Source organism: Polyodon spathula, chromosome 44 (genome assembly GCF_017654505.1).
Source record: "Polyodon spathula isolate WHYD16114869_AA chromosome 44, ASM1765450v1, whole genome shotgun sequence".
Classification (NCBI taxonomy): domain Eukaryota; kingdom Metazoa; phylum Chordata; class Actinopteri; order Acipenseriformes; family Polyodontidae; genus Polyodon; species Polyodon spathula.
In genome coordinates this window covers 2,078,114-2,105,836 of record NC_054577.1, presented here as the reverse complement: position 1 = coordinate 2,105,836, position 27,723 = coordinate 2,078,114, and the positions used below count along the sequence as shown (strand labels likewise).

Sequence of the window (27,723 nt, the reverse complement as noted above, 5' to 3'; positions counted from 1 at the left end):
AGTTCGGTGTTGAAGCTGCTCTTGGTTTTGGATTGTAGTTCGGTGTTGAAGCGGCTCTTGGTTTTGGATTGTAGTTCGGTGTTGAAGCGGCTCTTGGTTTTGGATTGTAGTTCGGTGTTGAAGCGGCTCTTGGTTTTGGATTGTAGTTCGGTGTTGAAGCGGCTCTTGGTTTTGGATTGTAGTTCGGTGTTGAAGCGGCTCTTGGTTTTGGATTGTAGTTCGGTGTTGAAGCGGCTCTTGGTTTTGGATTGTAGTTCGGTGTTGAAGCGGCTCTTGGTTTTGGATTGTAGTTCGGTGTGGAAGCGGCTCTTGGTTTTGGATTGTAGTTCGGTGTTGAAGCGGCTCTTGGTTTTGGATTGTAGTTCGGTGTTGAAGCGGCTCTTGGTTTTGGATTGTAGTTCGGTGTTGAAGCGGCTCTTGGTTTTGGATTGTAGTTCGGTGTTGAAGCGGCTCTTGGTTTTGGATTGTAGTTCGGTGTTGAAGCGGCTTTTGGTTTTGGATTGTAGTTCGGTGTTGAAGCGGCTTTTGGTTTTGGATTGTAGTTCGGTGTTGAAGCGGCTCTTGGTTTTGGATTGTAGTTCGGTGTTGAAGCGGCTCTTGGTTTTGGATTGTAGTTCGGTGTTGAAGCGGCTTTTGGTTTTGGATTGTAGTTCGGTGTTGAAGCGGCTCTTGGTTTTGGATTGTAGTTCGGTGTTGAAGCGGCTCTTGGTTTTGGATTGTAGTTCGGTGTTGAAGCGGCTCTTGGTTTTGGATTGTAGTTCGGTGTTGAAGCGGCTCTTGGTTTTGGATTGTAGTTCGGTGTTGAAGCGGCTCTTGGTTTTGGATTGTAGTTCGGTGTTGAAGCGGCTCTTGGTTTTGGATTGCAGTTCAGTGTTGAAGCTGCTCTTGGTTTTGGATTGCAGTTCGGTGTTGAAGAGGCTCTTGGTTTTGGATTGTAGTTCGGTGTTGAAGCGGCTCTTGGTTTTGGATTGTAGTTCGGTGTTGAAGCTCTTGGTTTTGGATTGCAGTTCGGTGTTGAAGCGGCTCTTGGTTTTGGATTGTAGTTCGGTGTTGAAGCGGCTCTTGGTTTTGGATTGCAGTTCGGTGTTGAAGCGGCTCTTGGTTTTGGATTGTAGTTCGGTGTTGAAGCGGCTCTTGGTTTTGGATTGTAGTTCGGTGTTGAAGCGGCTCTTGGTTTTGGATTGCAGTTCAGTGTTGAAGCGGCTCTTGGTTTTGGATTGCAGTTCGGTGTTGAAGCGGCTCTTGGTTTTGGATTGTAGTTCGGTGTTGAAGCGGCTCTTGGTTTTGGATTGTAGTTCGGTGTTGAAGCGGCTCTTGGTTTTGGATTGTAGTTCGGTGTTGAAGCGGCTCTTGGTTTTGGATTGTAGTTCGGTGTTGAAGCGGCTCTTGGTTTTGGATTGTAGTTCGGTGTTGAAGCGGCTCTTGGTTTTGGATTGTAGTTCGGTGTTGAAGCGGCTCTTGGTTTTGGATTGTAGTTCGGTGTTGAAGCGGCTCTTGGTTTTGGATTGTAGTTCGGTGTTGAAGCGGCTCTTGGTTTTGGATTGCAGTTCGGTGTTGAAGCGGCTCTTGGTTTTGGATTGTAGTTCGGTGTTGAAGCGGCTCTTGGTTTTGGATTGCAGTTCGGTGTTGAAGCGGCTCTTGGTTTTGGATTGTAGTTCGGTGTTGAAGCGGCTCTTGGTTTTGGATTGCAGTTCAGTGTTGAAGCGGCTCTTGGTTTTGGATTGCAGTTCGGTGTTGAAGCGGCTCTTGGTTTTGGATTGTAGTTCGGTGTTGAAGCGGCTCTTGGTTTTGGATTGCAGTTCGGTGTTGAAGCGGCTCTTGGTTTTGGATTGCAGTTCGGTGTTGAAGAGGCTCTTGGTTTTGGATTGTAGTTCGGTGTTGAAGCGGCTCTTGGTTTTGGATTGTAGTTCGGTGTTGAAGCTGCTCTTGGTTTTGGATTGTAGTTCGGTGTTGAAGAGGCTCTTGGTTTTGGATTGTAGTTCGGTGTTGAAGCGGCTCTTGGTTTTGGATTGTAGTTCGGTGTTGAAGCGGCTCTTGGTTTTGGATTGTAGTTCGGTGTTGAAGCGGCTCTTGGTTTTGGATTGTAGTTCGGTGTTGAAGCGGCTCTTGGTTTTGGATTGTAGTTCGGTGTTGAAGCGGCTCTTGGTTTTGGATTGTAGTTCGGTGTTGAAGCGGCTCTTGGTTTTGGATTGTAGTTCGGTGTTGAAGCGGCTCTTGGTTTTGGATTGTAGTTCGGTGTTGAAGCGGCTCTTGGTTTTGGATTGTAGTTCAGTGTTGAAGCGGCTCTTGGTTTTGGATTGTAGTTCGGTGTTGAAGCGGCTCTTGGTTTTGGATTGTAGTTCGGTGTTGAAGCGGCTCTTGGTTTTGGATTGTAGTTCGGTGTTGAAGCGGCTCTTGGTTTTGGATTGTAGTTCGGTGTGGAAGCGGCTCTTGGTTTTGGATTGCAGTTCGGTGTTGAAGCTGCTCTTGGTTTTGGATTGCAGTTCGGTGTTGAAGCGGCTCTTGGTTTTGGATTGTAGTTCGGTGTTGAAGCGGCTCTTGGTTTTGGATTGCAGTTCGGTGTTGAAGCGGCTCTTGGTTTTGGATTGTAGTTCGGTGTTGAAGCGGCTCTTGGTTTTGGATTGTAGTTCGGTGTTGAAGCGGCTCTTGGTTTTGGATTGTAGTTCGGTGTTGAAGCGGCTCTTGGTTTTGGATTGTAGTTCGGTGTTGAAGCGGCTCTTGGTTTTGGATTGTAGTTCGGTGTTGAAGCGGCTCTTGGTTTTGGATTGTAGTTCGGTGTTGAAGCGGCTCTTGGTTTTGGATTGTAGTTCGGTGTTGAAGCGGCTCTTGGTTTTGGATTGCAGTTCGGTGTTGAAGCGGCTCTTGGTTTTGGATTGTAGTTCGGTGTTGAAGCGGCTCTTGGTTTTGGATTGTAGTTCGGTGTTGAAGCGGCTCTTGGTTTTGGATTCTCTTCTGAGTTCAAAGGTCACATTGTCACATGATATTCAGGACCGGCACTTTGGATCTCGGACTGAAAGAAAAATGATAAGAACTCAATATTGGACCTGCAGAACTAGAACCCTCAAAATGATCAAAATCCCTGAAATATCAATAAACAAACCTGTGGAGCTGCACACTTTCTAATAATAATAATAATAATAATAATAATAATAATAATAAAAATCCCTGAAAATAATGATGATGACCAGAAGAACACCCAAGATTCAAGCCACACACTTCGATCCAACCAAGAACTGCCCTCACTAGAGACTTTCCGGTTTCTGCTTATACAGTTGGCCGTGACAACCTCGAGCCCTGACAGGTTCATGAGATGTCAATTCTTGACTAGGCGACCGTTAGCCAGGGTGTTCCGTGAGGGGTGGACCCCCCCCGTGGAGGGGACTTCGGGCGTTCCAAACAACCTGCATCAGGATCTCAAGCGGGGGTTACCCACACCTGACTACGCTAACCCTCGGGAGATTACTCAGCAGGATGGGGGGGTTTATAAGCTTGATTGCAGGTGAGGGGGGGGGGCAGTTCTGTGCAGAGACACAGAGACACAGAGCGAGAGAGACACAGAGACACAGAGACACAGAGACAGCCCCTACGAAGGAGCAGGAGTCCGACAGCAGGGCTCTATATTAATACAGGGGACTGACAGACAGACATCACTCTGCTGGGGACCCGTCAATCAACAGCTGAACAGAGGCTTGTATTAATAAGAAGAAGGAGGCAGTGAAGAGCCCTCTCGCTGACTGCACTGTTACACCAAGACATGAGCTCTCCAGATCTCAACTACTAATCTGGAAAGAGGAGAGAGGAGACAAGAGAGGAGAGAGGGGAGAGGAGAGAAAGAGAGAGAGAGGAGAGAGGAGAGAGGAGGAGAGTAGAGAGGAGAAGGGGAGAGGAGAGAGAGGAGAGGGGAGAGGAGAGGAGAGGAGAGAGAGAGAGAGAGAGAGAGAGAGAGAGGGAGGAGAGATGGGAAGAGAGGGGAGCGAGAGAGGGAAGAGGAGAGAGGAGAGAGGAGAGAGAGGGGAGAGAGAGAGAGAGAGAGGAGAAGAGGAGAAAGAGAGGAGAGAGAGAGAGGAGAGGAGAGAGGAGGAGAGAGAGGAGAGAGAGGAGAGGAGAGAGGAGAGAGGAGAGAGAGAGAGAGAGAGAGAGGAGAGAGGAGAGAGAGAGAGAGAGGAGAGAGGAGAGGGAGAGAGGAGAGGGGAGAGAGGAGAGAGGAGAGGAGAGAGAGAGAGAGAGAGAGGAGAGAGAGAGGAGAGGGAGAGAGAGGAGAGGAGAGGGAGAGAAGGAGAGAGGAGAGAGAGAGAGAGAGGAGAGAGGAGAGGGGAGAGGAGGGAGAGGAGAGGAGAGGGAGAGAGAGGGAGAGAGGAGAGGAGGGAGAGAGGAGAAGGGAGAGAGGAGAGAGGGAGAGAGAGGGAGAGAGGAGAGAGGAGAGGGGAGAGGGAGAGAGAGAGGAGAGAGGGAGAGAGGAGAGGGAGAGGGAGAGGAGAGGGAGAGAGGGAGAGGAGAGAGGAGAGGAGAGAGGGGAGGAGAGAGAGAGAGGGGAGAGGAGAGAGAGAGAGAGGAGAGAAGAAGGAGGAGGTCGAGGAGAGAGGGGGAGGAGAGGGGAGAGGGGAGAGAGAGAGAGAGAGGGGAGAGGAGAGGAGAGAGGGGAGAGAGGAGAGAGGAGAGAGGAGAGAGGAGAGAGGAGCGGGGAGAGAGAGGAGAGGAGAGAGGAGAAAGAGAGAGAGGAGAGAGGAGAGAGGAGAGGAGAGGGGAGAGGAGAGGAGAGAGGAGAGAGAGAGGGAGAGAGGAGCGAGGAGAAGAGGATCGCGGAGGAGGATAGGAGGGGAGGAGGAGGAACGAGAGGAGAGGGGACGGGAGGAGAGAGGAGAGAGGAGAGTAGAGAGGAGAGGAGGGAGAGGAGAGGAGAGGAGAGGAGAGGAGAGGAGAGAGGAGAGAGGAGAAAGGAGAGAGGAGAGGAGAGAGGAGAGAGAGAGAGGCTCGTTCAACTGTACAGGTCTAAGTACAGGTAAGAATCTCCTCTGAAGCTTCAAGTGTTCACCAGGCAGCTGCTGGTCGCTGTACAGGAAGATCTTACTGGCAGGCTCACACTGTATTGTAATGCACTGGCCTCTCCTGTTACTTCATTGCACTTTTGAAATTGCTTTTGCTCGTGTTTCTGTCCCGTCCCCTCGGTGTGCCTCAGTGCAGAGTATCAGCTGTGATGTCATGCGGCTCAACATTCCCGCTTCCCGTTTTCCCAGGTCACCATGACGGAGGCGTCTCCAGTCCAGGCCGTCCAGTCCAGGCCGTCCTGTTCCCTTCACCGGGATTCTGGGAAACGTTCTCGTTATCTACACGGTAAGAACACAGTGTGTAATAATGAGGGAGCACCGATCCCCTGTGTCATCTGAACAGAGGAGCACCGAACCCCTGTGTCATCTGAACACTGAACCCCTGTGTCATCTGAACAGAGGAGCACCGAACCCCTGTGTCATCTGAACACCGAACCCCTGTGTCATCTGAACACTGAACCCCTGTGTCATCTGAACAGAGGAGCACTGAACCCCTGTGTCATCTGAACACTGAACCCCTGTGTCATCTGAACAGAGGAGCACCGAACCCCTGTGTCATCTGAACAGAGGAGCACTGAACCCCTGTGTCATCTGAACAGAGGAGCACTGAACCCCTGTGTCATTTGAACAGAGGAGCACTGAACCCTTCTTGGCTGTTTTCTGGGCAGTGGGAGCTGCGTCCTCTGGTCCTGGTTTCTGGGCAGTGGCAGCTGCGTCCTCTGGTCCTGGTTTCTGGGCAGTGGGAGCTGTGTCCTCTGGTCCTGGTTTCTGGGCAGTGGGAGCTGTGTCCTCTGGTCCTGGATTCTGGGCAATGGGAGCTCTGTCCTCTGGTCCTGGTTTCTGGGCAGTGGGAGCTGTGGATCAGCTCTGATAACATTTCTCTCGTTGGTTTTGTTCCCAGGTGAGCAGCACGTCTCTGGACTTGCACCACCTGCCCCCCCCCACCGACATCATCCTGGTGAACCTGGAGCTGGCCAACCTGCTGACCTCCGTGTTCCTCACGGTGCCCATCTTCATCTCCGACTTCGGCGTGGAGGTGTACCTGTCCACGGGCTGGTGCCGGGTCTTCATGTTCGCCTGGGTGTGGTGGCGCTCGGTGGGCGTGTGGGCCACCTTCTCGCTCAGCCTCTTCCACTTCGTGACGCTGCGCCGGCAGGGCGTGGCCGGGCCTCTGGCACGGTGGGCGGAGCTGAGGAAGGTGGGTGCCGCCCTTTTCCTGGTTTGGGCGCTCAACATCCTGTACTCGCTGCCTGCCTTCCTGTACTCTGCCCACGTGAGGGGCAACTCCACGGTGGAGTTCATGGTGATCAGCTGCACCACACGCCCCCTGCTGGGCTGCATCTGGGAGTTCCCCTCCCCGCGCGTCGGGATCGCGTTCGCCACCACCTCGCTGGTCCTCCACGAGGTGGCGCCCATGGTGCTGATGGTGGCCCTGAATCTGGCCACGCTGTGCATGCTGAAGAGGCACATCTGCTCCGTGGCAGGGGCGGAGCTGACGGGCTGCCACGTGGACAGAGAGCGCAAGGCCAGCAAGGTGATCGTGGCGCTGGTCACGCTGTTCGTGGTCTGCTGGGGCACGCAGATGCTCTCCGTGTCCTACTACAACTACAACAGGGGCGAGCATGCCGTGTTCCTGCTCACGCTGGCACACTTCACCTCCTCCATCTTCGTGGGATTCAGCCCCCTGGTGGTGGCGTTCGGCCACAGCAAGCTGCGCAACAGGATGAAGAGGATGCTGCTCTGGGGCAGGGAGGAGGAGCAGGGAAGAGGAGAGGAGGAGGAAGACAAGGGGGCAGGAAAGGTGATCAGCAGGGCAGGGAACGATCCCCATCCCTCCTGCTGATTCAGGGAACTGAGCCGACTCTCTGCAGCAACTTCACTAGCCATGCTGCTGGAAGCAAGAGCACAGCCAAGTGCAGTGAAGAAACAAAGACTGGAAAAGCACAGACACTCCACCTATACACACAACCATACATATACACAACTATACACACACCTATACATATACACACACACACACACGGCGACACACACCTACACACACCACAGACTAGACCCCCACACCACACACACACACTGAGACTACATATACACACAACTATACACACACACACACACCTATACATATACACACACACCTATACGAGGACCACACTACACACACCACCGAGGAATACCACACACACAAAATACACACACACACACACTATACACAACAAACACAGAGATACATATACACACACACCACTAGATACAAACACAACATATACATATACACACAATACACACACATACACACACACACCTATGTGTATACAACGAGTGACATACATACACACCACACATAGTAACACACCACAAACGACACACACCACACCTATATATACACACACACACAATACCACACCCCCAACACTATACTATACACACACACACCTATACATATACACACACACATACACACACACCTATACATATACACACACCTATACATATACACACAACTATACACACACACCTATACATATACACACAACTATACACACACACCTATACATATACACACAACTATACACACACACCTATACATATACACACAACTATACACACACACACAAACAATATACACACACTGTAATACACACACCTATACATACCACACGTGTGTGTACCGACACACACAACTATACACATACACCTAGTGCACCTATACATATACACACACACTATACACACACCCTATACATATACACACACACACCTACATATACACACACACCATATACACACACACCTATACATATACACACAACTATACACACACCTATACATATACACACACACCTATACATATACACACACACTATACACACACACACACACACCTACACACCTACACAATATACATATACACAACGATACATACAACACTATACATATACACGTATACATGTGTGTGTAGACATATACACACAACTATAACAATACACACACAATACACTATACCACACCCGATCCTATATACTATATACACAACTACACCCAAACCTATACACACACACCACACACCTATACATATACACACAAATATACACACATAACACACCTATGTATATACACACACACACACCTATACATATACACACCCAACTAGTGTGTCTACATATACACCACAACGGAGCATACACCACCGAGACATAGACACACCCACACACCGCATAATTTCACACAAACCTACACACACACACAAACTAGATATGTTTGTGTGTGGACACCACATATAAACATACATCACAAACTATGACACACACCCTTTCACCAACACACACACATACACACACACACACAACTACACATACACCCCTATACATATATACACACACACACCTATACATATACACACACACATATATATACACACACACCTACACATACACACACACCTATACATATACACACACCTATACATATACACACACACCTATACATATACACACAACTATACACACACACCTATACATACACACACACACCTATACATACACACACACACACATACACACACACACACACACACACAATATGGATACACACAAACCTATGTGTGTGTGGATATGTACTATGTGTGGACACATTGCCTAGACATGTACCACATTAAAACGATACACACATGTGTGTGTACATATGTACAACTGATACACTATACATGGTAGGTATGATACACATATGGTGCATATACACACACACCACACACACACACACACACACATACACACCTATACATACACACACACACACACACACCTATACATATACACACAACTATATACACACACACCTATACATATACACACACACCTATACATACACACACACACTATACACACACACCTATACATATACACACACACACACACCTATACACACACACACACACACCCACCTACATACACACACACACACACACACACACACACCTATACATATACAGTGAATACTGTATATGTGTGGTCAATGTAACTATACACACCACCTATACACACACAAACCTTACATATAATACAATATACTAAATAACATATACACCTTATACATATACACACGACTATACACACACCTATGTGGACATATATACAATGATACACATACACGTATATGTGTATGTGTGGCATATCATTATTACGTAATGTGTGACACACACACAATACATACAACACACACACACACACACACTTATTTCCCTTTCATGTTCACGTGAGTTCTGTGTTCTCTGTCTCTGTGTTATCCAGTGTTTTATGTGAATGGTTTATTTCCCGTGTGTTTTTGCAATCTACAGCACCCTTCAAATGATATTTCGCGATTGTATTGATGACAATAAAATCGATCCCCAGCACTGGTCTCTTGTGGTCTTGTGGTTTGCGGCAGCGCGGTGATTAAATGCGGCAGCGCCTCCACTGATACAGGCTAGCACCCCAATGGCGAGTGACGACAGCATTTCATCTTTATATCCCGCTGTGCAAAAAGACTGCGCCGCAGTTAATGCGTGACGTGCGGACAGGGTGAGTCCGCGCAAACTTAGCGACACCCCCAAGGGTTAAAGCTGCGCGGAATTCGACATCGTCACCGCAGGCATTTTGAACCTTGTGGGCTACGGTACACACACGGAAGCGGTGCAGGACGGAGTGTAACTCGATTCGGAGAATCAAAACGACAAAGTGTTAAAATAATTAGAAATCTATAAAAACAGCGATAGTTATAAATCTGTAAAAACAGCGATATCGCCTCCACTGCGGGTAAGAGTTAATATAATTATAAATCTATAAAAACAGCGATGTGATGGAGGTGGGTGTAAAGTCTAATTGTCCTCGTTTCTTTTGTAGGGGCTGCGTTTGACTCGGAAGACTCTTGCACGACGAGTTTTCCTTGTGCAGATCTGGGGTGAGCGATTCCTTCCGCTTCGGATCTCTCTCCTGGATCATACCGGGCCTGCCCGATCCGATCCGGATCCGATCCGGACCCGCTGTGTGTGAGACAGAGAGTCAGTGGGAAGCAGGGACTGCGAGGGGGGCGAACACGGCGACACAGGCGCTCCCTGCTACTGTGTTTGTGTGAGAGACACTGGGATCCCTGGGAGTTCTGTTGTGTGTCAGTTTGAGTCTCAGACACTGTACCTGGAGACTGGTTCTGGGTGCCCCAGTGTGACGGAGCCCCTGGTTCTGGGTGCCCCAGTGTGACGGAGCCCCTGGTTCTGGGTGCCCCAGTGTGACGGAGCCCCTGGTTCTGGGTGCCCCAGTGTGACGGAGCCCCTGGTTCTGCTCTGAGTCCCACGATGTCCCGCAAGCAGACAGCGAAGACGGGTCACCCTCACAGGAAGTTCTCTGCGGAGAGGAAGCGTGATGAGCGGACGGTGCGCAGAGCGCTGGCGAAGGAGCGCAGGAACCGAGCCCAGGGGGGCGGTGCCGAGGACGAGGAGGAGGAGTTTGTCAGCTTCACCAATCAGCTGCAGGCGCTCGGCCTCAAACTGAGAGAGGTGCCTGGAGACGGGTACGAGAGAGCAGCAGCTTATTCTCTCTCGCTCTCCGTCTCTCTCGCGCTCCGTCTCTCTCGCGCTCCGTCTCTCTCGCTCTCCGTCTCTCTCGCTCTCTGTCTCTCGCTCTCTGTCTCTCGCTCTCTGTCTCTCTCTCCGTCTCTCTCGCTCTCTGTCTCTCTCGCTCTCTCTACTCATTCCTGCTGCTTGCTGTCAAGTAAGTAGCAGAGGCAGACACAATCCCTTCCTGTTTGTATCAGTGCTATCCCTCATCACACTAACAGCCTCTCTGTTGTAATTCCGCGAGTCAGCGGTTGCTGTGGTAACGCTGGCTCTCTCTCGGTTGCTATAGTAACTGCCTGTTCCGGGCCCTGGGGGACCAGCTGGAGGGTCATTCCCGGAACCACCTGAAGCTCCGGCGCGAGACGGTGGAGTTCATGATCACACAGCGGCACGACTTCGAGCCCTTCGTGGAGGACGACGTGCCCTTCGAGAAACACGGTGAGGAGAGAGGGATGCCCTGGACAGCCTGACCCCCTCGCTGCACCCCCCCCGTCGGGGGGGGGGGAGTGACCGGGTGGGGGGAACTGCCCAGGTGAGACTTGGGGGGGACCCCCGGCTTTTTTGGGGAGGGGGGAGTGACCCCTCCCCCCCCTCGCTGCACCCCCTGTCCTCCTCACTCCCTGTCCTTGTCTTGCAGTGGCGAGCCTGGGGAAGTCCGGCACCTTTGCTGGGAACGACGCCATCGTGGCTTTCGCCCGGAACCACGGGGTCACCGTGGTGATCCACCAGGTCAATGCGCCGCTGTGGCAGGTGTGTGTGTGTTTTTTGTGTCTGGTGTGTGTGTTTTGTGTCTGTGTCTCTGTGTGTGTGTGTTTTGTGTCTCTGTGTGTCTCATGGTTTCTCCTCCTGTTTTATGATTGGCGCTGCCCAGATCCGGGGGTCGGAGAAGCCGAGTGGCCGTGAGCTGCACATCGCTTATCGCCATGGCGAGCACTATGACAGCGTGCGCAGGATTGGAGACAACTCTGAGAGTCCCGCCCACCTGAGGACAGAGGTAGAGGGGAGGAGGGAGCGGGGAGAGAGGGGGTGTCACTTTCCCAGGAGCAGGAGAGGTGAAGTCAGCCATGTGTGTTTCCTTCTCTCTCAGACTCTGAGTCGCGGAGGGGAGTCCCAGGTGGATCGGAACCGGAACTGGTACCGGCCCGCGAGCCCGACTGGGGGGGACCCTGAGGGGGAGGTGTCGGAGTGGGGGGCCTGTACGGTGAGTGTTCCGTTCAGGCTCTGGGGGGTTGGTTCAGGCGCTGGGGATTTGGTTCAGATTCTGGGGGTTTGGTTCAGATTCTGGGGGTTTAATTCAGTCGTCCTCCCCCTCCCCAGGACACAGCGCTCATCCTGCAGAGTCTGGAGGCTGCAAATGATACCATTGAGACAGCAGTGAGCTCGCTGCTTCAGGACCCGGGAACACACAGGCACAGTGAGTCAGCGGCCACTCTGTGTGTGTGTGTGTGTGTGAATTCTCTCCTGTATCACATGTATTACTCTGCCCTATAATGTTATGCTTCCCCTCGGTCTAGTCCCTGACTCTATATTGTATTTGGTGTGTGTGTGTGTGTGTGTGTGTGTGTCAGTCTGTGCTGTATTGCTGTGCTCTGCTCTGTAATGTAACGCTGTGTCTCTCCCCTCGGTCCAGGCCCTGACTCGGAGCTGTGGCAGGACTCCGGCTCGGGCGCGCGGATCTTCGGGAGCCCTGCAGAGAACAACCGGACCGGCAGAGACCCCATGGCAGTCTCAGAACAGAGTCAGAGGAGACCAGCGCTGTCAAGAACAGGAGTGTCCTCACAGTGAGTGTCAAGAGAGAGAGAGAGAGAGAGAGAGAGAGAGAGAGAGAGAGACACTCTGTGCTGTGCAGTGCTGTAGTGTACAGTGCAGTCTGACTCTGTGCTGTGCAGTGCTGTAGTGTACAGTGCAGTCTGACTCTGTGCTGTACCACGCTGTGCAGTGCTGTAGTGTACAGTGCAGTCTGACTCTGTGCTGTACCGCGCTGTGCAGTGCTGTAGTGTACAGTGCAGTCTGACTCTGTGCTGTACCGCGCTGTGCAGTGCTGTAGTGTACAGTGCAGTCTGACTCTGTGCAGTCTGACTCTGTGCAGTGCTGTAGTGTACAGTGCAGTCTGACTTTCTGCTCTCGGCTCCAGGTCTCCAATAAGCAGCGCAAGGAGCAGCAACGGCTGGAGAAGAAGAGTCGTCAGGAGGAGAAGCATAGACAGAGAGCCCGGGAGAACCAGAACCAGAACCAGGAACAGGACCCAGACAGCGGGGTCCACCTGGTCAGGACATTCTCCACACTCAACATCTAGCTGAATCCTCACCCCGACTGACAGCAGCCCGTGATGACCTGCGCAGCCCGGGGGGGGGGTGGTTTACAGGAATTGTGGGGGCTATAGTTTCATTAAGAGGTCTGTGTGTGACAGCCATGCTTAATAAAACTACAACTCCCAGGATCCTCTGCTGCAAGGGGACATTCACAGTGTTTTGTTTTGTGTTTTTTTTCAGAGGGGCTGGTTTGATATAGTTTTGTGTTTGATCGGAGAGTCTCACTGGTGAAATGAATATTAACAATAGTATTAACTGAACAGTATTCAGTGCTGTGTGCGGCCGGCCCCAGACAGATCTGCACACAGTATTCAGTGCTGACTCAATGGGGTCTGAAGACAGGACTGTGATTGCTGGTGTTTCCAGGAGGTGCCTCGGGAGAGGGCCATTTGAATACTGTGTGCGTGTGTGTTGGTGCGTGTGTCATGCGTGTGTGTGTATGTTGGTGCGTGTGAGGGTGTGTGTGGTAATGCTGTAAATAAATTTGGAGATCTCTTTCTAACTCGATTCAACTTTAATTCCTTCATTTTTTGGAGAAAAGAATTAGTCTAAACTGCCAGTAGTGTGTGGCCGTGACAAATTCCAATAAATAACAAACAAGAACATCCTCCACACACCCCCCCTGGACCCCCTCTCTTCAGCTTGCTCCTCAGCTTGCTGTGCCCCCCTGTACCCCCCTACCCCCCCCCCCTTCAGCACCCCCCCTTGCTCCTCAGTCCTACATAACTCCGAGGAGTCGAACGACACGGGGGGACATGGATGGGGGGGGTATTCTCTTCAGGAGAGAAGCCTACAAACCGCGAACGACACGGGGGGAGCATGGGGGCAGTGGGGGGGGGCGTGTACCCCAGACCCCCCCACATAAAGTCAGGATGTATTTCAGCTTTGGGGGCCCTTGGGGAGCCTCCCTGTTACCCCCCCCCCCCACCCCCTCTCTTCGGATGTATTTCAGCTTGCTGTGTGCCCCCTGTACCCCCTCTCGCACCCCTCTCTTCATGGGGGGGTATGTCAGCTGCTCCCAGGCTGTGCCCCACTGTACCCCCCATAAAGTCGAACGACCCCTCTCTCAGGATGTATTTTTGCTTGCTACTGTCAGCTTGGGACTGTGTCGCACCACCTCTCTTCAGGATGTATTTCAGCTTGCTCCTCAGCTTGCTGTGCCCCCCTGTACCCCCCATGGGCTTGCTCTCAGTGGGGCCCAGTCACTGTACCCCCTACCCCCCCCAGAAACACACCACCTCTCTTCAGGATGTATTTCAGCTTGCTCCTCAGCTTGCTGTGCCCGGCCGCCAGCACCAGGGGGCTGAGTGCGATGAAGAGGGAGTTGGAGAATGTCGCGAGGACCAGCAGGTAGTCCCTGGACGGGCCTTTGTTGTAGTTGTAATAATTCAGTGAGACCAGGCTGGTTCCCCAGGGCACGATGAACAGGACAGTCAAGAGCAGGATCACCTGCAAGCGAGAGGACAGGGACATGGGGACACAGCGAAGCACAGCTCCATTCACTCAATACAGCACAGCACAGCTCCATTCACTCAATACAGCACAGCACAGATCCATGCACTCAGTACAGCACAGCACAGCTCCATTCACTCAATACAGCACAGCACAGCTCCATGCACTCAATACAGCACAGCACAGATCCATGCACTCAATACAGCACAGCACAGCTCCATTCACTCAATACAGCACACAGCATTCACTCAATACAGCATCCATGCACTCAATACAGCACAACACAGCTCCATTCACTCAATACAGCAAAGCACAGCTCCATTCACTCAATACAGCACAGCACAGCTCCATTCACTCAATACAGCACAGCACAGCTCCATTCACTCAATACAGCACAGCACAGCTCCATTCACTCAATACAGCACAGCACAGATCCATACAGCACTCAATACAGCACAGCACAGATCCATGCACTCAATACAGCACAGCACAGATCCATGCACTCAATACAGCACAGCACAGCTCCATTCACTCAATACAGCACAGCACAGCTCCATTCACTCAATACAGCACAGCACAGCTCCATTCACTCAATACAGCACAGCACAGATCCATGCACTCAATACAGCACAGCACAGATCCATGCACTCAATACAGCACAGCACAGATCCATGCACTCAATACAGCACAGCTCCATTCACTCAATACAGCACAGCACAGCTCCATTCACTCAATACAGCACAGCACAGCTCCATGCACTCAATACAGCACAGCACAGATCCATGCACTCAATACAGCACAGCACAGATCCATTCACTCAATACAGCACAGCACAGCTCCATTCACTCAATACAGCACAGCACAGCTCCATTCACTCAATACAGCACAGCACAGATCCATGCACTCAATACAGCACAGCACAGCTCCATTCACTCAATACAGCACAGCACAGCTCCATTCACTCAATACAGCACAGCTCAGCACAGCTCCATTCACTCAATACAGCACAGCACAGATCCATGCACTCAATACAGCACAGCACAGCTCCATTCACTCAATACAGCACAGCACAGATCCATTCATTTAATACAGCACAGCACAGCTCCATTCACTCAATACAGCACAACAGCCATTCACTCAATACAGCACAGCACAGCTCCATTCACTCAATACAGCACAGCACAGCTCCATTCACTCAATACAGCACAGCACAGATCCATTCATTTAATACAGCACAGCACAGATCCATGCACTCAATACAGCACAGCACAGCTCCATTCACTCAATACAGCTCAGCACAGCTCCATTCACTCAATACAGCACAGCACAGCTCCATTCACTCAATACAGCACAGCACAGCTCCATTCACTCAATACAGCACAGCACAGCTCAGCACAGCTCCATTCACTCAATACAGCACAGCACAGCTCCATTCACTCAATACAGCACAGCACAGCTCAGCACAGCTCCATTCACTCAGCACAGCTCAGCAATAGACAGAGCCAAAGTGAAACAAACTGCCAGTCTGACCTTGGCTGCCTTGCGCTCGGCTGGCACCCTCCTGGACAAGCTCTCCTGGACGACGCCCACGATGCGCCCGTGCGTGTGCAGCCGGTACAGCGTGGCCAGGTTAGTGCCCAGCATCAGCACGATGGGCAGAGCTTCATGCATCACCAGGGACACTGTGGCAAAGGCCAGCCCGCTGTACTGAGAGGGGAAATTCCACACACAGCCCAGCACAGGGCGTGTGCTGCTGCTGATCACCATGAGGGTCTGGAGAGAGGAGGTAAAGAAGGAGAGAGTGTGTAAAAACAGCAGGGGATACAATGTACTTCTTTTGGACTATCTGATCTGTTGTTAATGTTAAATGAAGCTGGACAGTAGCAGCGTTCACAGCATTGCGGGAGGAGAGTCCGAGGATTGAGACTCACCTCAGTGCTGTTGCGGCTCCCCGTGGTGGAGAACATTAACAGCGGCAGGGTGTAGATCAGGTTGATGACCCAGACCAGACCGATGACCAATAGGAGGCGCCGCAGCTCCTGGGAGGCGTGGCTAGCGGTGAGGCCTGCGGAGGGGGCAGGTTTGTTCCGGCGAATCACAGCGAAATGAAATGCGCTGAGACAGAACGTCATCCAGACATTGACAGAGCGGAACCACACCCACAAACACATGAAGATCTTGCACCAGCTCTGAGACAGGAACGCCTGCAGGGGACAGTGGACGAGTCAGCAGGAGCACAGACAGGCAAACACACACTGAGACACACAGACACACCGAGACACACACCGAGACATGCATACCGAGTCACACAGAGGCAGACATACCGAGACACACAGAGACACAGAGGCAGATACACACACCGAGACACATAGATACAGAGGCAGAAACACACAGACACACACACACACACCGAGACACACAGACACACAGACCGGCTCAAGAAATATGTACAGCAACCGTGTGACACAGAGGCAGTGTCCAAGACAACACAACCACAGTGTGTGTGGTGGGAGTGTGTCACGAAACGTCTTGACACTGAGACACACCGAGACACACACACACACACCGAGACACACAGAGGCAGAGGCAGACACGCACACACACACACCGAGACACACAGAGGCAGAAACACACAGACACACACACACACACGAGGCAGAGCAGTTACGAGAGACGCACCACGCACACACCGAGACACACAGAGGCAGAGGACAGACCTGCACACGCCTGTTGTGTCTCCGTCACCAGAGGCACGAGGCAGACCTGCACACGCACACTCCGTATCCGTCTGTGCTGTTGCAGAGGCAGTGGCTCGGTGTCTCAACACACACCGAGTGACCAGAGGCAGAAACACACAGTGTGTGGCAACTGTGCGTATAGGCTACGAGTGTCACACATGTACAGAGCTTGTAGGTTCTGTGTGACACACAGTGACACACAGTTACATGTGAACACGGTGGCTGTGTCCATCTGTGTGGCTGTGGTCACTCGTACAGGACAACACACACACACCAGACCCACAGAGGCAGAAACACAGTGACACGAGACACAGAGGTACACACACACACCGAGACACACAGAGGCAGAGGCAGACACACACACACACACACACACCGAGGAGACACACAGAGGCAGAGGAAGCACACACACTGTGTGTCTCAGTATCACACAGATGCAGGCCAGACACACACACGAGACAAACAGAGACACACCGAGGCAGACACGAACACACACCCGAGACACACAGAGGCAGTGTGTCTGCACACACACACACCGAGACACACACACACAGGACACCGTGTGCAGTGGCTCTGATAGTGCTACACTCGCAAAACCGAGACACACAGAGGCAGAAGCAGATACACACACGCACACACCGAGACACACAGAGGCAGAGGCAGAGGCAGACACGCACACGCACACACCGAGACACACAGACAGACACACCTCCATGCCAAGGCTTGAGAGAAACAGCAGGATGTTTCTGAAGAAGGAGACGAGCAGGTTGGACAGTGTCATGTTGAGCAGGATGAAGTCAGACTGCTCGATGAATCTCTGCTGCAGGAACGCCCAGGACAGGGTCCCTGCGACCAGCGTGTTCCCCACCACGCCCATCAGCACCAGCAGCCCATACAGTGAGTTCTGAGTGGCACCAGCACTGGGCCCGCTGAACACTGGCAGGACCATCCTCACAGCACCCGGGGGTCTGCGAGCGTGTCTGTGATTTATCTCCTTCCCTCTCTCACTCGTCTCTCTCACTCTGCCTCGTTCTCTCTCACTCTCTCTCTCCACTCTGTTCTCTCTCTCTCTCTCTCTCTAACTCTGCCTCTCTCACTCTCGCTCTCTATCACTCTGCCTCGCTCTCTCTCTCACTGTGAGTCTCGCTTGTCTCTCCTCTCAGTCTCAGGGTTTGCTAGATTGTGCTCTGCGCACCTCGACACTCTTTAAAACCTGGAGCTTGATGACGCTCTGGGGGCTGAGAGGGGAGAGGACGAGAGGAGAGAAGATTTCTTTTGAATTGAGATCTCACTGCCAGGCAGAGAGGAAGTTTCAATGCCCCCTGAAATAAGGGAAGTATTTGTGTCTAATGAAAATTTCTGCTGTTTAATTGTGGTGATAATTAATTATGCTGTGGCTCGTTTCCTCGTTAATGAATTCCTGGGGCTGGATTGTGCTGAGTGTTGAGATGGGGGTGCAGTGGGCCCCCCCCCTCCCCTCCCGGGGTTAATTAGGGGTCCCTGTGGCCCTGCGGAGCCTGATTACGGTGTGCTGGAGACTCACACAGGGGAGCCTCCATTCAGCATCCTTCAGCAGCCCTGTCCTTATTAACGGGATTGTGCAGCTCCCCTGCTCTCCCCATCTATACAATCTGCATTGTGATTGTGCAGCTCCCCTGCTCCCCCCGTCTATACAATCTGCAGTGTGACTGTGCTGCTCCCCTGCTCTCCCCGTCTATACAATCTGCAGTGTGACTGTGCTGCTCCCCTGCTCTCCCCATCTATACAATCTGCAGTGTGATTGTGCAGCTCCACTGCTCTCCCCATCTATACAATCTGCATTGTGATTGTGCAGCTCCACTGCTCTCCCCGTCTATACAATCTGCAGTGTGATTGTGCAGCTCCCCTGCTCTCCCCGTCTATACAATCTGCATTGTGATTGTGCTGCTCCCCTGCTCTCCCCGTCTATACAATCTGCAGTGTGATTGTGCAGCTCCACTGCTCTCCCCGTCTATACAATCTGCAGTGTGATTGTGCAGCTCCACTGCTCCCCCCGTCTATACAATCTGCAGTGTGACTGTGCAGCTCCACTGCTCCCCCCGTCTATACAATCTGCATTGTGACTGTGCAGCTCCACTGCTCCCCCCGTCTATACAATCTGCAGTGTGATTATGCTGCTCCCATGCTCTCCCCGTCTATACAATCTGCAGTGTGACTGTGCAGCTCCACTGCTCTCCCCATCTATACAATCTGCAGTGTGATTATGCTGCTCCCATGCTCTCCCCGTCTATACAATCTGCATTGTGATTGTGCAGCTCCCCTGCTCCCCCCGTCTATACAATCTGCAGTGTGATTGTGCAGCTCCACTGCTCTCCCCGTCTATACAATCTGCATTGTGATTGTGCAGCTCCACTGCTCTCCCCGTCTATACAATCTGCAGTGTGACTGTGCAGCTCCACTGCTCTCCCCGTCTATACAATCTGCAGTGTGATTGTGCAGCTCCCCTGCTCTCCCCCTCTATACAATCTGCAGTGTGATTGTGCTGCTCCCCTGCTCTCCCCGTCTATACAATCTGCAGTGTGATTGTGCAGCTCCACTGCTCTCCCCGTCTATACAATCTGCAGTGTGATTGTGCAGCTCCCCTGCTCTCCCCGTCTATACAATCTGCAGTGTGACTGTGCAGCTCCCCTGCTCTCCCCGTCTATACAATCTGCAGTGTGATTGTGCTGCTCCCCTTCTCTCCCCGTCTATACAATCTGCAGTGTGATTGTGCTGCTCCCCTGCTCTCCCCATCTATACAATCTGCATTTATCATTCAACAGTTCACCCTGGTGTGCCATGCTTATGAATCTGTTTTACCAGACCTCTCTGTGCTTTACCAGATCTCTCCCCTGTGTTTTACAATGCTTCCCTTTGCTTTACTATGTCCTCTCTGTCTTTACAATGCTTCCCTTCCCTGTGCTTTACCAGACATCTCTGTGCTTTACAATGCTTACCTATGCTTTACCACACCTCTCTGTGCTTTACAATGCTTCCCTGTGCTTTACCAAACCTCTCTGTGCTTTAAAATGCTTCCCTATGCTTTACCAGACCACTCTGTGCTTTACAATGCTTCCCTATGCTTTACCAGACCTCTCTGTGCTTTACAATGCTTCCCTATGCTTTACCAGACCTCTCTGTGCTTTACAATGCTTCCCTATGCTTTACCAGACCTCTCTGTGCTTTACAATGCTTCCCTGTGCTTTACCAGACCTCTCTGTGCTTTACAATGCTTCCCTATGCTTTACCAGACCTCTCTGTGCTTTACAATGCTTCCCTATGCTTTACCCAGACATCTCTGTGCTTTACAATGCTTCACTATGCTTTACCAGACCTCTCTGTGCTTTAACAATACTTCCCTATGCTTTACCAGACCTATCTGGGTGCTTTACAATGCTTCCCATGCTTTACCAGACCTCTCTTTTACAATGCTTCCCTATGATTTACCAGACCTCTCTCTGCTTTACAACGCTCCCCTATGCTTTGCCAGACCTCTATGTACTGTACAATGCTTCCCTATGCTTTACAACCTCCTGTGCTTTGCAGTGGCCCTTGCATTTACCAGACCTCTCTGTGCTTGAGGGCACAGTGCAGCTCTGTGTGTTATCGGGGGCACTGACCCGGGACAAGGGGCCGCTATGGATGTTGTATTCTGAGTGTGATTTTGTGTTCAGAGCGCTGCAGGGACCCAGCTTGCCATTCCCGGAGTGTCCAGCAGGTGGCAGTGTGGTACGGGGCAGTACGGCAGACGTGTGGTTCTGATTCACTCGGTTTCTTACCCGGACAAAATGGCATCGGCTCGTAGGAGGTTGTCCCGCGTTTGCGTCTTCCATATGTCCGCATAAAGAGCAGAAGAGCGTGTTTGTGTGTCCGTCCCCGTGTGTGAAGCGGATACAGAGTTTATCACTGAGTGTGTGAGAGAGCTGCTCTGCTTGACTCAGTTTAGTTTTAGTAACACTGATGAAGGCACTAGAGCCCAAACGCTGGTCTGCTTGACTCAGTTTAGTTTCAGTAACACTGATGAGGCACTAGAGCCCAAACGCTGCTCTGCTTGACTCTGTCTTTTCTAGTTGTATCCCCCCCCCCCCCCACCGCTGTGAGTGATGATGATGTGGCAGGTCCCCCCCCTGCCCCCCGCTCTGCTTTCGTTTAGCTGTTGAAGACTTTATTTCTGTTGCTAATTGGAGCGTTTTATTGGAGGGTTATTATGGTCTGTTTTGAAGTTGTTCGTAGCAGGGGGGAGTACTAGGGATCAATGCTACACTGGATTCATGAGCGGGATGGCGGATGCTCCGCATGAGGAATGAAGTACATCTCGTCGCATGACCTTTCTAGTCAGACAGTGTCTCCGTCAGTCGGAAGTTCTGTATGACGTTCGGCACAGCAAACTTATGACGGAGCTTGAGAAGAGAGGCACTCGCAATTCGGTACGCGAGGATCGCAGGCACGATGTGGAGAGAGAGGTGTATAGACGTCGAGTGTACTAAACGATGAGCGTGACGAGGCAAGAGAGCTCACCAGGTCTCGTCTAGGACGACGAGTTATTATGCGAAAGAGGACCTGTCTAGTCCTTGGAAGACATGTAAGTGAGAGTACAGTCGTATACATGAAGGTGAGGTCGATGAGGTAGAAGGCGAATGGACGGACGAACGTTAATAGAGCAGTATTGTTAGTAGAGAGTGATGATTGATAGAGATCTAGATACAGAAACTCGGAACAAAGGCTATGGTATCTGACTATACGACTATCACACTAGCATCACGCATCCCAGGCAAATGGTTCAGTTAACAGATTCAGTATCAGGATCATAAGTATATCTAGATCGACATGACGGCGTGGATATGTCAGAGTACAGGACGAAGCAGAAGGTCCAACATGACAGAGAGAGAGAGAGAGAGAACGGGGAGGGGGTGGAAGGAGAGAAGAAATAAAGAGGAGTGGAGAAGGGACGAGAGGGTATTTGAGGAGAGGGGAGGAGAGAAAGGGAGAGGAAGTGAGAGAGGAGAGGAGGGGAGAATAGAAGGGAGAGGAAAGAGGAGAGGAGAGGCCCATAGCTGTCTGCTTGAGTCTTCCAGGTTCACGAGAGAGAGCGAGCGAGCGAGTTTATCACACAAAAGCACAGTGAGTTATAATAAGAAACAAGAAGCAAGCCATGGAATTAATGTTTCATTGCAGATTTTATTTATGTTTTATTATTTTACATCCAAATTTCTCACAGACGTTTCAACGCGGCACAGCAGGGAATTCTGGGAAACAGAAAAAACATTGGAATTCATTTACCGGAGTTCTTAACACCTGATCAAAAAAACAAAAACAAGAACAGCAAGTAAAATGGTTCTGTTTAAGAAGTTAAACGTTGTATTTTAAATGAACTAATTTTTTTTTTTTTTATAACTTGGTTCTGCCTGGCTCCCGCCTCTCTCCGCAGTACACTTCTGCAGCCACACGGGGGTGCTGTTTCACTGGCTGGGCTGCTGGTGGTAGACATAGCTGTAGGGGTCGTAGGGATCGTAGCTGTAATGCCTCCCATGCACGGTGTAATACGGGCCCTTCTTGCGGGGGGCGGGGTCAGGGGGCCGGGCTGGGGCCTCTTCCTCCTCCTCCTCCTCTACCTGGGGGGCCGGGGCTGGAGGGGGGTGCGTTTTGCCCTTGGTCAGCATGAGGGGCGTCTCTCGCAGGCAGTCAGGATCCCAGTAGGGGTCGCAATCGTACTCCATGGCCTTATAGGGTTTGGGGGCTGCTGGGGGAGGGGGTTTCCTCTCTTGTTTTGGGGGAGCTGCGCAGGCGGGGTCGAAGCGGGGGTCACAGGGGAAGGGGCTGGCGCTGTACACGACGTAGGGTCGGCAGCGGGGGTCGCGGGAGTCACACAAGTACTGCACCCCCGCCTGGCTGGCCGGGGGGAGGGCCGTGCTGGGGGGCCGGGCCCGCGCCTCCGGGGGCGGAGTCTTGCACCCGCTGTCTTTCTGAGGGTCGCACTTGGCGGGCGGCAGGCCCAGGGTGTGCTGGTAGTACGGGGCGTTGGGCCCGTGGACCTGCTCCAAGTGACGCATCTGCTGGTACAGCATCCGGATCCGATCAATCTCGTAGAGCTGGGGGGGGGGCAATGGGGTTACAAGACAAGACTGTTACTAACACACTAGGGGTAGGGGTCGGGGTAGGGGTTAGGGGTAGGGGTAGGGTTAGGGTGCTCTTTCTCACCCCCTCGTTGTGGCCGATGCTGTTGTAGTTAGGGAGGGATAGGGGTTAGGGTTAGGGTTGTGGTTAGAGTTGGGGTTGGGGGAGCGTTAGGGTAGGCGCGCTCTCTCTCTCTCTCACCCCCTCGTTGTGGCCGATGCTGTTGTAGTACCGGTAATACGCCTGGAAGTCCGGGACGTTTCGATGCCACTTGCCAGCGTTGCGGCGCGAGCGAGACAGGAAACCATGAGCCTGAGAGGAGGAGATCCACACCCCCTCCCCCTCCCCCTCCCCCTCCCCCAGGTCACCCTTCACCTGAGGGGCTGAGAGAGGAGAGAGGTGGAGAGGAGGAGAGAAGGGAGAGAGGAGAGGAGAGAGTGGGAGAGGGAGAGGGGAAAAGTGGAGAGGAGAGAGGGAGACAATATAAACAGCAATTCGCCATTCTAGTTTCTGAATTGTGTTGCCACAGCACTTGTCAGCTTAATATCTTTCTCCCTCTGTCTTTCTGCCTCTCGCGCTCTCTCCTTCTCTCTATACAGAAATATATTCAGAGCGAGTCAGTGGGGAACTCCCCTGCAAGCAGTTTTTAAAAGTTAGAAACATATAAGAAGACTTGTGTTGAATGTGAGAGAAAAAAGAACCTATGAGAAAGGGGTTTCTCAGGGTTACCTTGTGGTTTAATGAGCTTCATCAGTGAAGAGGCATCCAGCAGACCTGGAGAGAGAAGAGGAGAGAGAGAGGAGGGAGAGGAGGAGGGAGGAGAAGAGGAGAGAGAGAGAGAGAGGAGGGAGGAGAGAAGGGGAAGAGGAGTGGAAAAAGAGGGGGAGAGAGGAGAAAGGAGAGGTGGGAGGAGAGAGAAGCAGGGTTATATGTTGGAACACTGCCAGAGAACAACATCTGAAAAAAAAAAAAAAAAAAACAGAACAGACACCCTTCTAAAAAGCTACCAGCCTGTTTTCCTTTCATAATTAGAGCTGAGCGTTACAGACGCCATGAAACAGAAGGCAAGTTTTCTTCTTCCCTGGAGCAGAGGCTTGAAAGCTGGTTCCAGGAGCCCCCGGGAGACCTAGTTTGAGGTGTGCTCTATCAAACCCAACCCGAGTCTCCCCTGGTGTGCCGCGCAGCGTCCTGAAACCGAGTTCCAGTTACAAAGAGAGAGAGAGACTGACCTGGGAGCAGCACGAGGCAAAACAGCGCCCCCATCAGGAGCATCTGAGACATCGTCTTCATCTTTCTGAAATGAGGAGACAGGCAGACGAAGTGTGCTTTACAATGCTTCCCTAAGCTTTACCACACCTCTCTGTGCTTTACAATGCTTCCCTATGCTTTACCAGACCTCTCTGTGCTTTACAATGCTTCCCTATGCTTTACCAGACCTCTCTGTGCTTTACAATGCTTCCCTGTGCTTTACCAGACCTCTCTGTGCTTTACAATGCTTCCCTATGCTTTACCAGACCTCTCTGTGCTTTACAATGCTTCCCTATGCTTTACCACACCTCTCTGTGCTTTACAATGCTTCCCTATGCTTTACCAGACCTCTCTGTGCTTTACAATGCTTCCCTATGCTTTACCAGACCTCTCTGTGCTTTACAATTGAACTAAGATACGGTTAGTGGATCAAACTAACGTGCTAGTTTAAAAGCTCAAATCAATTGTAAAATTTCTCTAAATACAGTCTCGATTACAAACGAGCTAGTCGAGCGGAGACACGCTATTGCCAGCGGCTTGGTCACGGTCTATGGGGACCGTTTTGTCGCGCATTATAATAACTACAGTAGCAATTCAGACGCTAATATTCCTTTCTCAAACCCCGAGGGTGTCCAAAAAATAAATAAATAAAAGTTATGGTTTTTTTTTTGTGTGTTCAATCGCGAAATATTTAAGGATTGAAGACGACCTGTGTCCCGTCGGGTCCCCGGTTTCTGCAGCGGGACTCACCTGTCCTGCAGCGCGTCTCCACTCCTCTCAATCCGAGCCCAGCAGGTAAGCGGCCTCTATATACAGAGAATAAAGGCAACTGCCAATCAAGCGTCTCCTCCGCTCGTCATTGGCGTTCGGGGGCCGGCGGGGCGGGTCCTCCAGAACGGTCTCCAATGAGAGAGGAGAGGGGCGGGGATTGGAGTCGCTGTGGAGGGAACACGTGGCGCTCGAAGCGCGGCTGTTTGTAATTAGGAGGAAACGTATTAAAATAGTTTAAAATCTAGAGATCAGGCTTCCCGCTGTGATCTGAAAGCCGGCTGCTTGCCCCCGGGGCAGGTAACAGATTTCTGTGTTGTCATTTTATTGGTGTTTATTTAGTTATTAGTGAGGGACGCTTCAAATCAGCTCCCCAGACCGGCCTGTTCTCTCCTGCTCTCCCTGCTCTTCAAGCCCGATATCTTATTAGCTGTTATTAATCCGTTATTAGCTGTTATTAATCCGTTATTAGCTGTTATTAATCTGTTGCTAGCTGTTATTAATCTGTTGCTAGCTGTTGTCTAAATTTGCTATTTCAGGTTTCTCACTGCATCTTATTCGTGTGATTCTGTATGACACACGCATCCACAGTGTCTAGAATTCACATCCTAGCCTTGTATTTAATGCAATGCCTTTATTTAATGTATCTGCATTGTGTTATATGCTGTTTGTATTGAATGTGCTCTGCCCTGTATTTCACTGTATTTAATGTATCTGCATTGTGTTATATGCTGTTTGTATTGACTGTGCTCTGCCCTGTATTTCACTGTATTTAATGCATCTGCATTGTGTTATATGCTGTTTGTATTGAATGCGCTATGCCCTGTATTTCACTGTATTTAATGTATCTGCATTGTGTTATATGCTGTTTGTATTGACTGTGCTCTGCCCTGTATTTCACTGTATTTAATGTATCTGCATTGTGTTATATGCTGTTTGTATTGAATGCGCTCTGCCCTGTATTTCACTGTATTTAATGTATCTGCATTGTGTTATATGCTGTTTGTATTGAGTGTGCTCTGCCCTGTATTTCACTGTATTTAATGTATCTGCATTGTGTTATATGCTGTTTGTATTGAATGCGCTCTGCCCTGTATTTCACTGTATTTAATGCATCTGCATTGTGTTATATGCTGTTTGTATTGAATGCGCTATGCCCTGTATTTCATGCATCTGCATTGTGTTATATGCTGTTTGTATTGAGTGTGCTATGCCCTGTATTTCACTGTATTTAATGTATCTGCATTGTGTTATATGCTGTTTGTATTGAATGCGCTCTGCCCTGTATTTCACTGTATTTAATGTATCTGCATTGTGTTATATGCTGTTTGTATTGAATGCGCTCTGCCCTGTATTTCACTGTATCTGCATTGTGTTATATGCTGTTTGTATTGAATGCGCTCTGCCCTGTATTTCTCTGTATTTAATGTATCTGCATTGTGTTCTATGCTGTTTGTATTGAATGCGCTCTTCCCTGTATTTCACTGTATTTAATGTACCTGCATTGTGTTATATGCTGTTTGTATTGAATGCGCTCTGCCCTGTATTTCACTGTATTTAATGTATCTGCATTGTGTTATATGCTGTTTGTATTGAATGCGCTCTGCCCTGTATTTCACTGTATTTAATGTATCTGCATTGTGTTATATGCTGTTTGTATTGAATGCGCTCTGCCCTGTATTTCACTGTATTTAATGTATCTGCATTGTGTTATATGCTGTTTGTATTGAATGCGCTCTGCCCTGTATTTCGCTGTATTTAATGTATCTGCATTGTATTTCACTGTTTGTATTGAATGCGCTCTGCCCTGTATTTCACTGTATTTAATGTATCTGCATTGTGTTATATGCTGTTTGTATTGACTGTGCTCTGCCCTGTATTTCACTGTATTTAATGTATTATGCATTGATCCTCACTATCTTGTAAAGCGCTGTGTGATGGGGGGCCACTAGTGAAAGGCGCTATAGAAAGTAAAGGATTGATCGATTATAGATGTATAGAATTTGTTTCTTTACGGTAGTTAATTAGGGAGCAAGCATTTTCAATACTAGTGGAGAAAAACAGTAAAGAACGAACCACTCCGTCTTAAGACGAGCAAACATGCCCATTGTATGTTAAATGGTAATTATTATTGAAGTAGTTATAATAACTCCCTCCCTACATTTAAAATCCACATTTTTTTTTTACCAGCACAATTAGATCCTGACTGCATCCTTTCAACACCTGTAATTCAAGTTTAAAACACGCAAGGACACGCTGTTGAACAGAAAATAAAATCCTTTAAAATCTCTCTTTGCTTGTGAAACAGACCCTCAGATTCAGGGCCCGTGTTCCAGTCTGCAAAAAAAAAAAACTGCCATAACACTGTCAATAAGTCCGTATTGGAATTCTCGCACACAAAAGGGTCAGATTCGAGGTCTAACCTACATAAAAAAAAG

At 50.5% G+C, this 27,723-nt stretch overlaps 4 protein-coding genes across 4 annotated transcripts; 2 read left to right on the top strand and 2 right to left on the bottom strand.

Annotated features, from left to right (window-relative positions):
• The first annotated feature begins 3,305 nt into the window (after nt 1-3,305).
• Nucleotides 3,306-7,034, top strand: LOC121305665 (olfactory receptor class A-like protein 4). The gene is made up of 3 exons (XM_041237358.1): nt 3,306-3,499; nt 5,265-5,331; nt 5,947-7,034. The coding sequence occupies exons 1-3, from the start codon at nt 3,306-3,308 to the stop codon at nt 6,886-6,888; spliced, it is 1,203 nt and encodes a 400-aa protein (XP_041093292.1). The 3' UTR covers nt 6,889-7,034.
• Nucleotides 7,035-9,655: 2,621 nt separating this feature from the next.
• Nucleotides 9,656-13,453, top strand: LOC121305664 (OTU domain-containing protein 3-like). Its single transcript, XM_041237357.1, has 9 exons — nt 9,656-9,838; nt 9,926-10,589; nt 10,925-11,073; nt 11,273-11,385; nt 11,507-11,629; nt 11,723-11,836; nt 11,953-12,049; nt 12,266-12,416; nt 12,733-13,453. Exons 2-9 carry the CDS (start codon nt 10,375-10,377, stop codon nt 12,929-12,931), a joined length of 1,161 nt encoding a protein of 386 aa, XP_041093291.1. The 5' UTR covers nt 9,656-9,838; nt 9,926-10,374; the 3' UTR covers nt 12,932-13,453.
• Nucleotides 13,454-14,135: 682 nt separating this feature from the next.
• LOC121305662 (olfactory receptor class A-like protein 4) lies at nt 14,136-18,086 on the bottom strand. Its single transcript, XM_041237356.1, has 4 exons — nt 17,847-18,086; nt 16,331-16,603; nt 15,930-16,172; nt 14,136-14,396 (listed from the first exon to the last, which is right to left on the bottom strand). Exons 1-4 carry the CDS (start codon nt 18,084-18,086, stop codon nt 14,136-14,138), a joined length of 1,017 nt encoding a protein of 338 aa, XP_041093290.1.
• A 4,227-nt stretch (nt 18,087-22,313) lies between these two features.
• and3 (actinodin3) lies at nt 22,314-25,283 on the bottom strand. The gene is made up of 5 exons (XM_041237384.1): nt 25,268-25,283; nt 24,499-24,563; nt 23,999-24,043; nt 23,471-23,652; nt 22,314-23,244 (listed from the first exon to the last, which is right to left on the bottom strand). The coding sequence occupies exons 2-5, from the start codon at nt 24,557-24,559 to the stop codon at nt 22,615-22,617; spliced, it is 918 nt and encodes a 305-aa protein (XP_041093318.1). The 5' UTR covers nt 24,560-24,563; nt 25,268-25,283; the 3' UTR covers nt 22,314-22,614.
• Nucleotides 25,284-27,723: the final 2,440 nt, after the last annotated feature.

What these genes read in the sequence shown, in the direction of transcription:
- LOC121305662 (XM_041237356.1), bottom strand. Translation starts at nt 18,086, where the DNA reads ATGGTCCTGCCAGTGTTCAGCGGGCCCAGTGCTGGTGCCACTCAGAAC. An exon ending in GGAGCCGCAACAGCACTGAG is followed by an intron (nt 16,173 to 16,330) that starts GTGAGTCTCAAT and finishes TCCTCTCTCCAG; the next exon opens with ACCCTCATGGTGATCAGCAG. An exon ending in CCGAGCGCAAGGCAGCCAAG is followed by an intron (nt 14,397 to 15,929) that starts GTCAGACTGGCA and finishes TCTCGCTTGCAG; the next exon opens with GTGATCCTGCTCTTGACTGT.
- and3 (XM_041237384.1), bottom strand. Translation starts at nt 24,559, where the DNA reads ATGAAGACGATGTCTCAGATGCTCCTGATGGGGGCGCTGTTTTGCCTC. An exon ending in TTGCCTCGTGCTGCTCCCAG is followed by an intron (nt 24,044 to 24,498) that starts GTCAGTCTCTCT and finishes TTCTCTCTCCAG; the next exon opens with GTCTGCTGGATGCCTCTTCA. An exon ending in GAAGCTCATTAAACCACAAG is followed by an intron (nt 23,653 to 23,998) that starts GTAACCCTGAGA and finishes CTCCTCTCTCAG; the next exon opens with CCCCTCAGGTGAAGGGTGAC.
- LOC121305665 (XM_041237358.1), top strand. Translation starts at nt 3,306, where the DNA reads ATGAGATGTCAATTCTTGACTAGGCGACCGTTAGCCAGGGTGTTCCGT. An exon ending in GTTTATAAGCTTGATTGCAG is followed by an intron (nt 3,500 to 5,264) that starts GTGAGGGGGGGG and finishes TCTCCAGTCCAG; the next exon opens with GCCGTCCAGTCCAGGCCGTC. An exon ending in ACGTTCTCGTTATCTACACG is followed by an intron (nt 5,332 to 5,946) that starts GTAAGAACACAG and finishes TTTTGTTCCCAG; the next exon opens with GTGAGCAGCACGTCTCTGGA.
- LOC121305664 (XM_041237357.1), top strand. Translation starts at nt 10,375, where the DNA reads ATGTCCCGCAAGCAGACAGCGAAGACGGGTCACCCTCACAGGAAGTTC. An exon ending in AGAGAGGTGCCTGGAGACGG is followed by an intron (nt 10,590 to 10,924) that starts GTACGAGAGAGC and finishes CGGTTGCTATAG; the next exon opens with TAACTGCCTGTTCCGGGCCC. An exon ending in CCGCCCACCTGAGGACAGAG is followed by an intron (nt 11,630 to 11,722) that starts GTAGAGGGGAGG and finishes CTTCTCTCTCAG; the next exon opens with ACTCTGAGTCGCGGAGGGGA.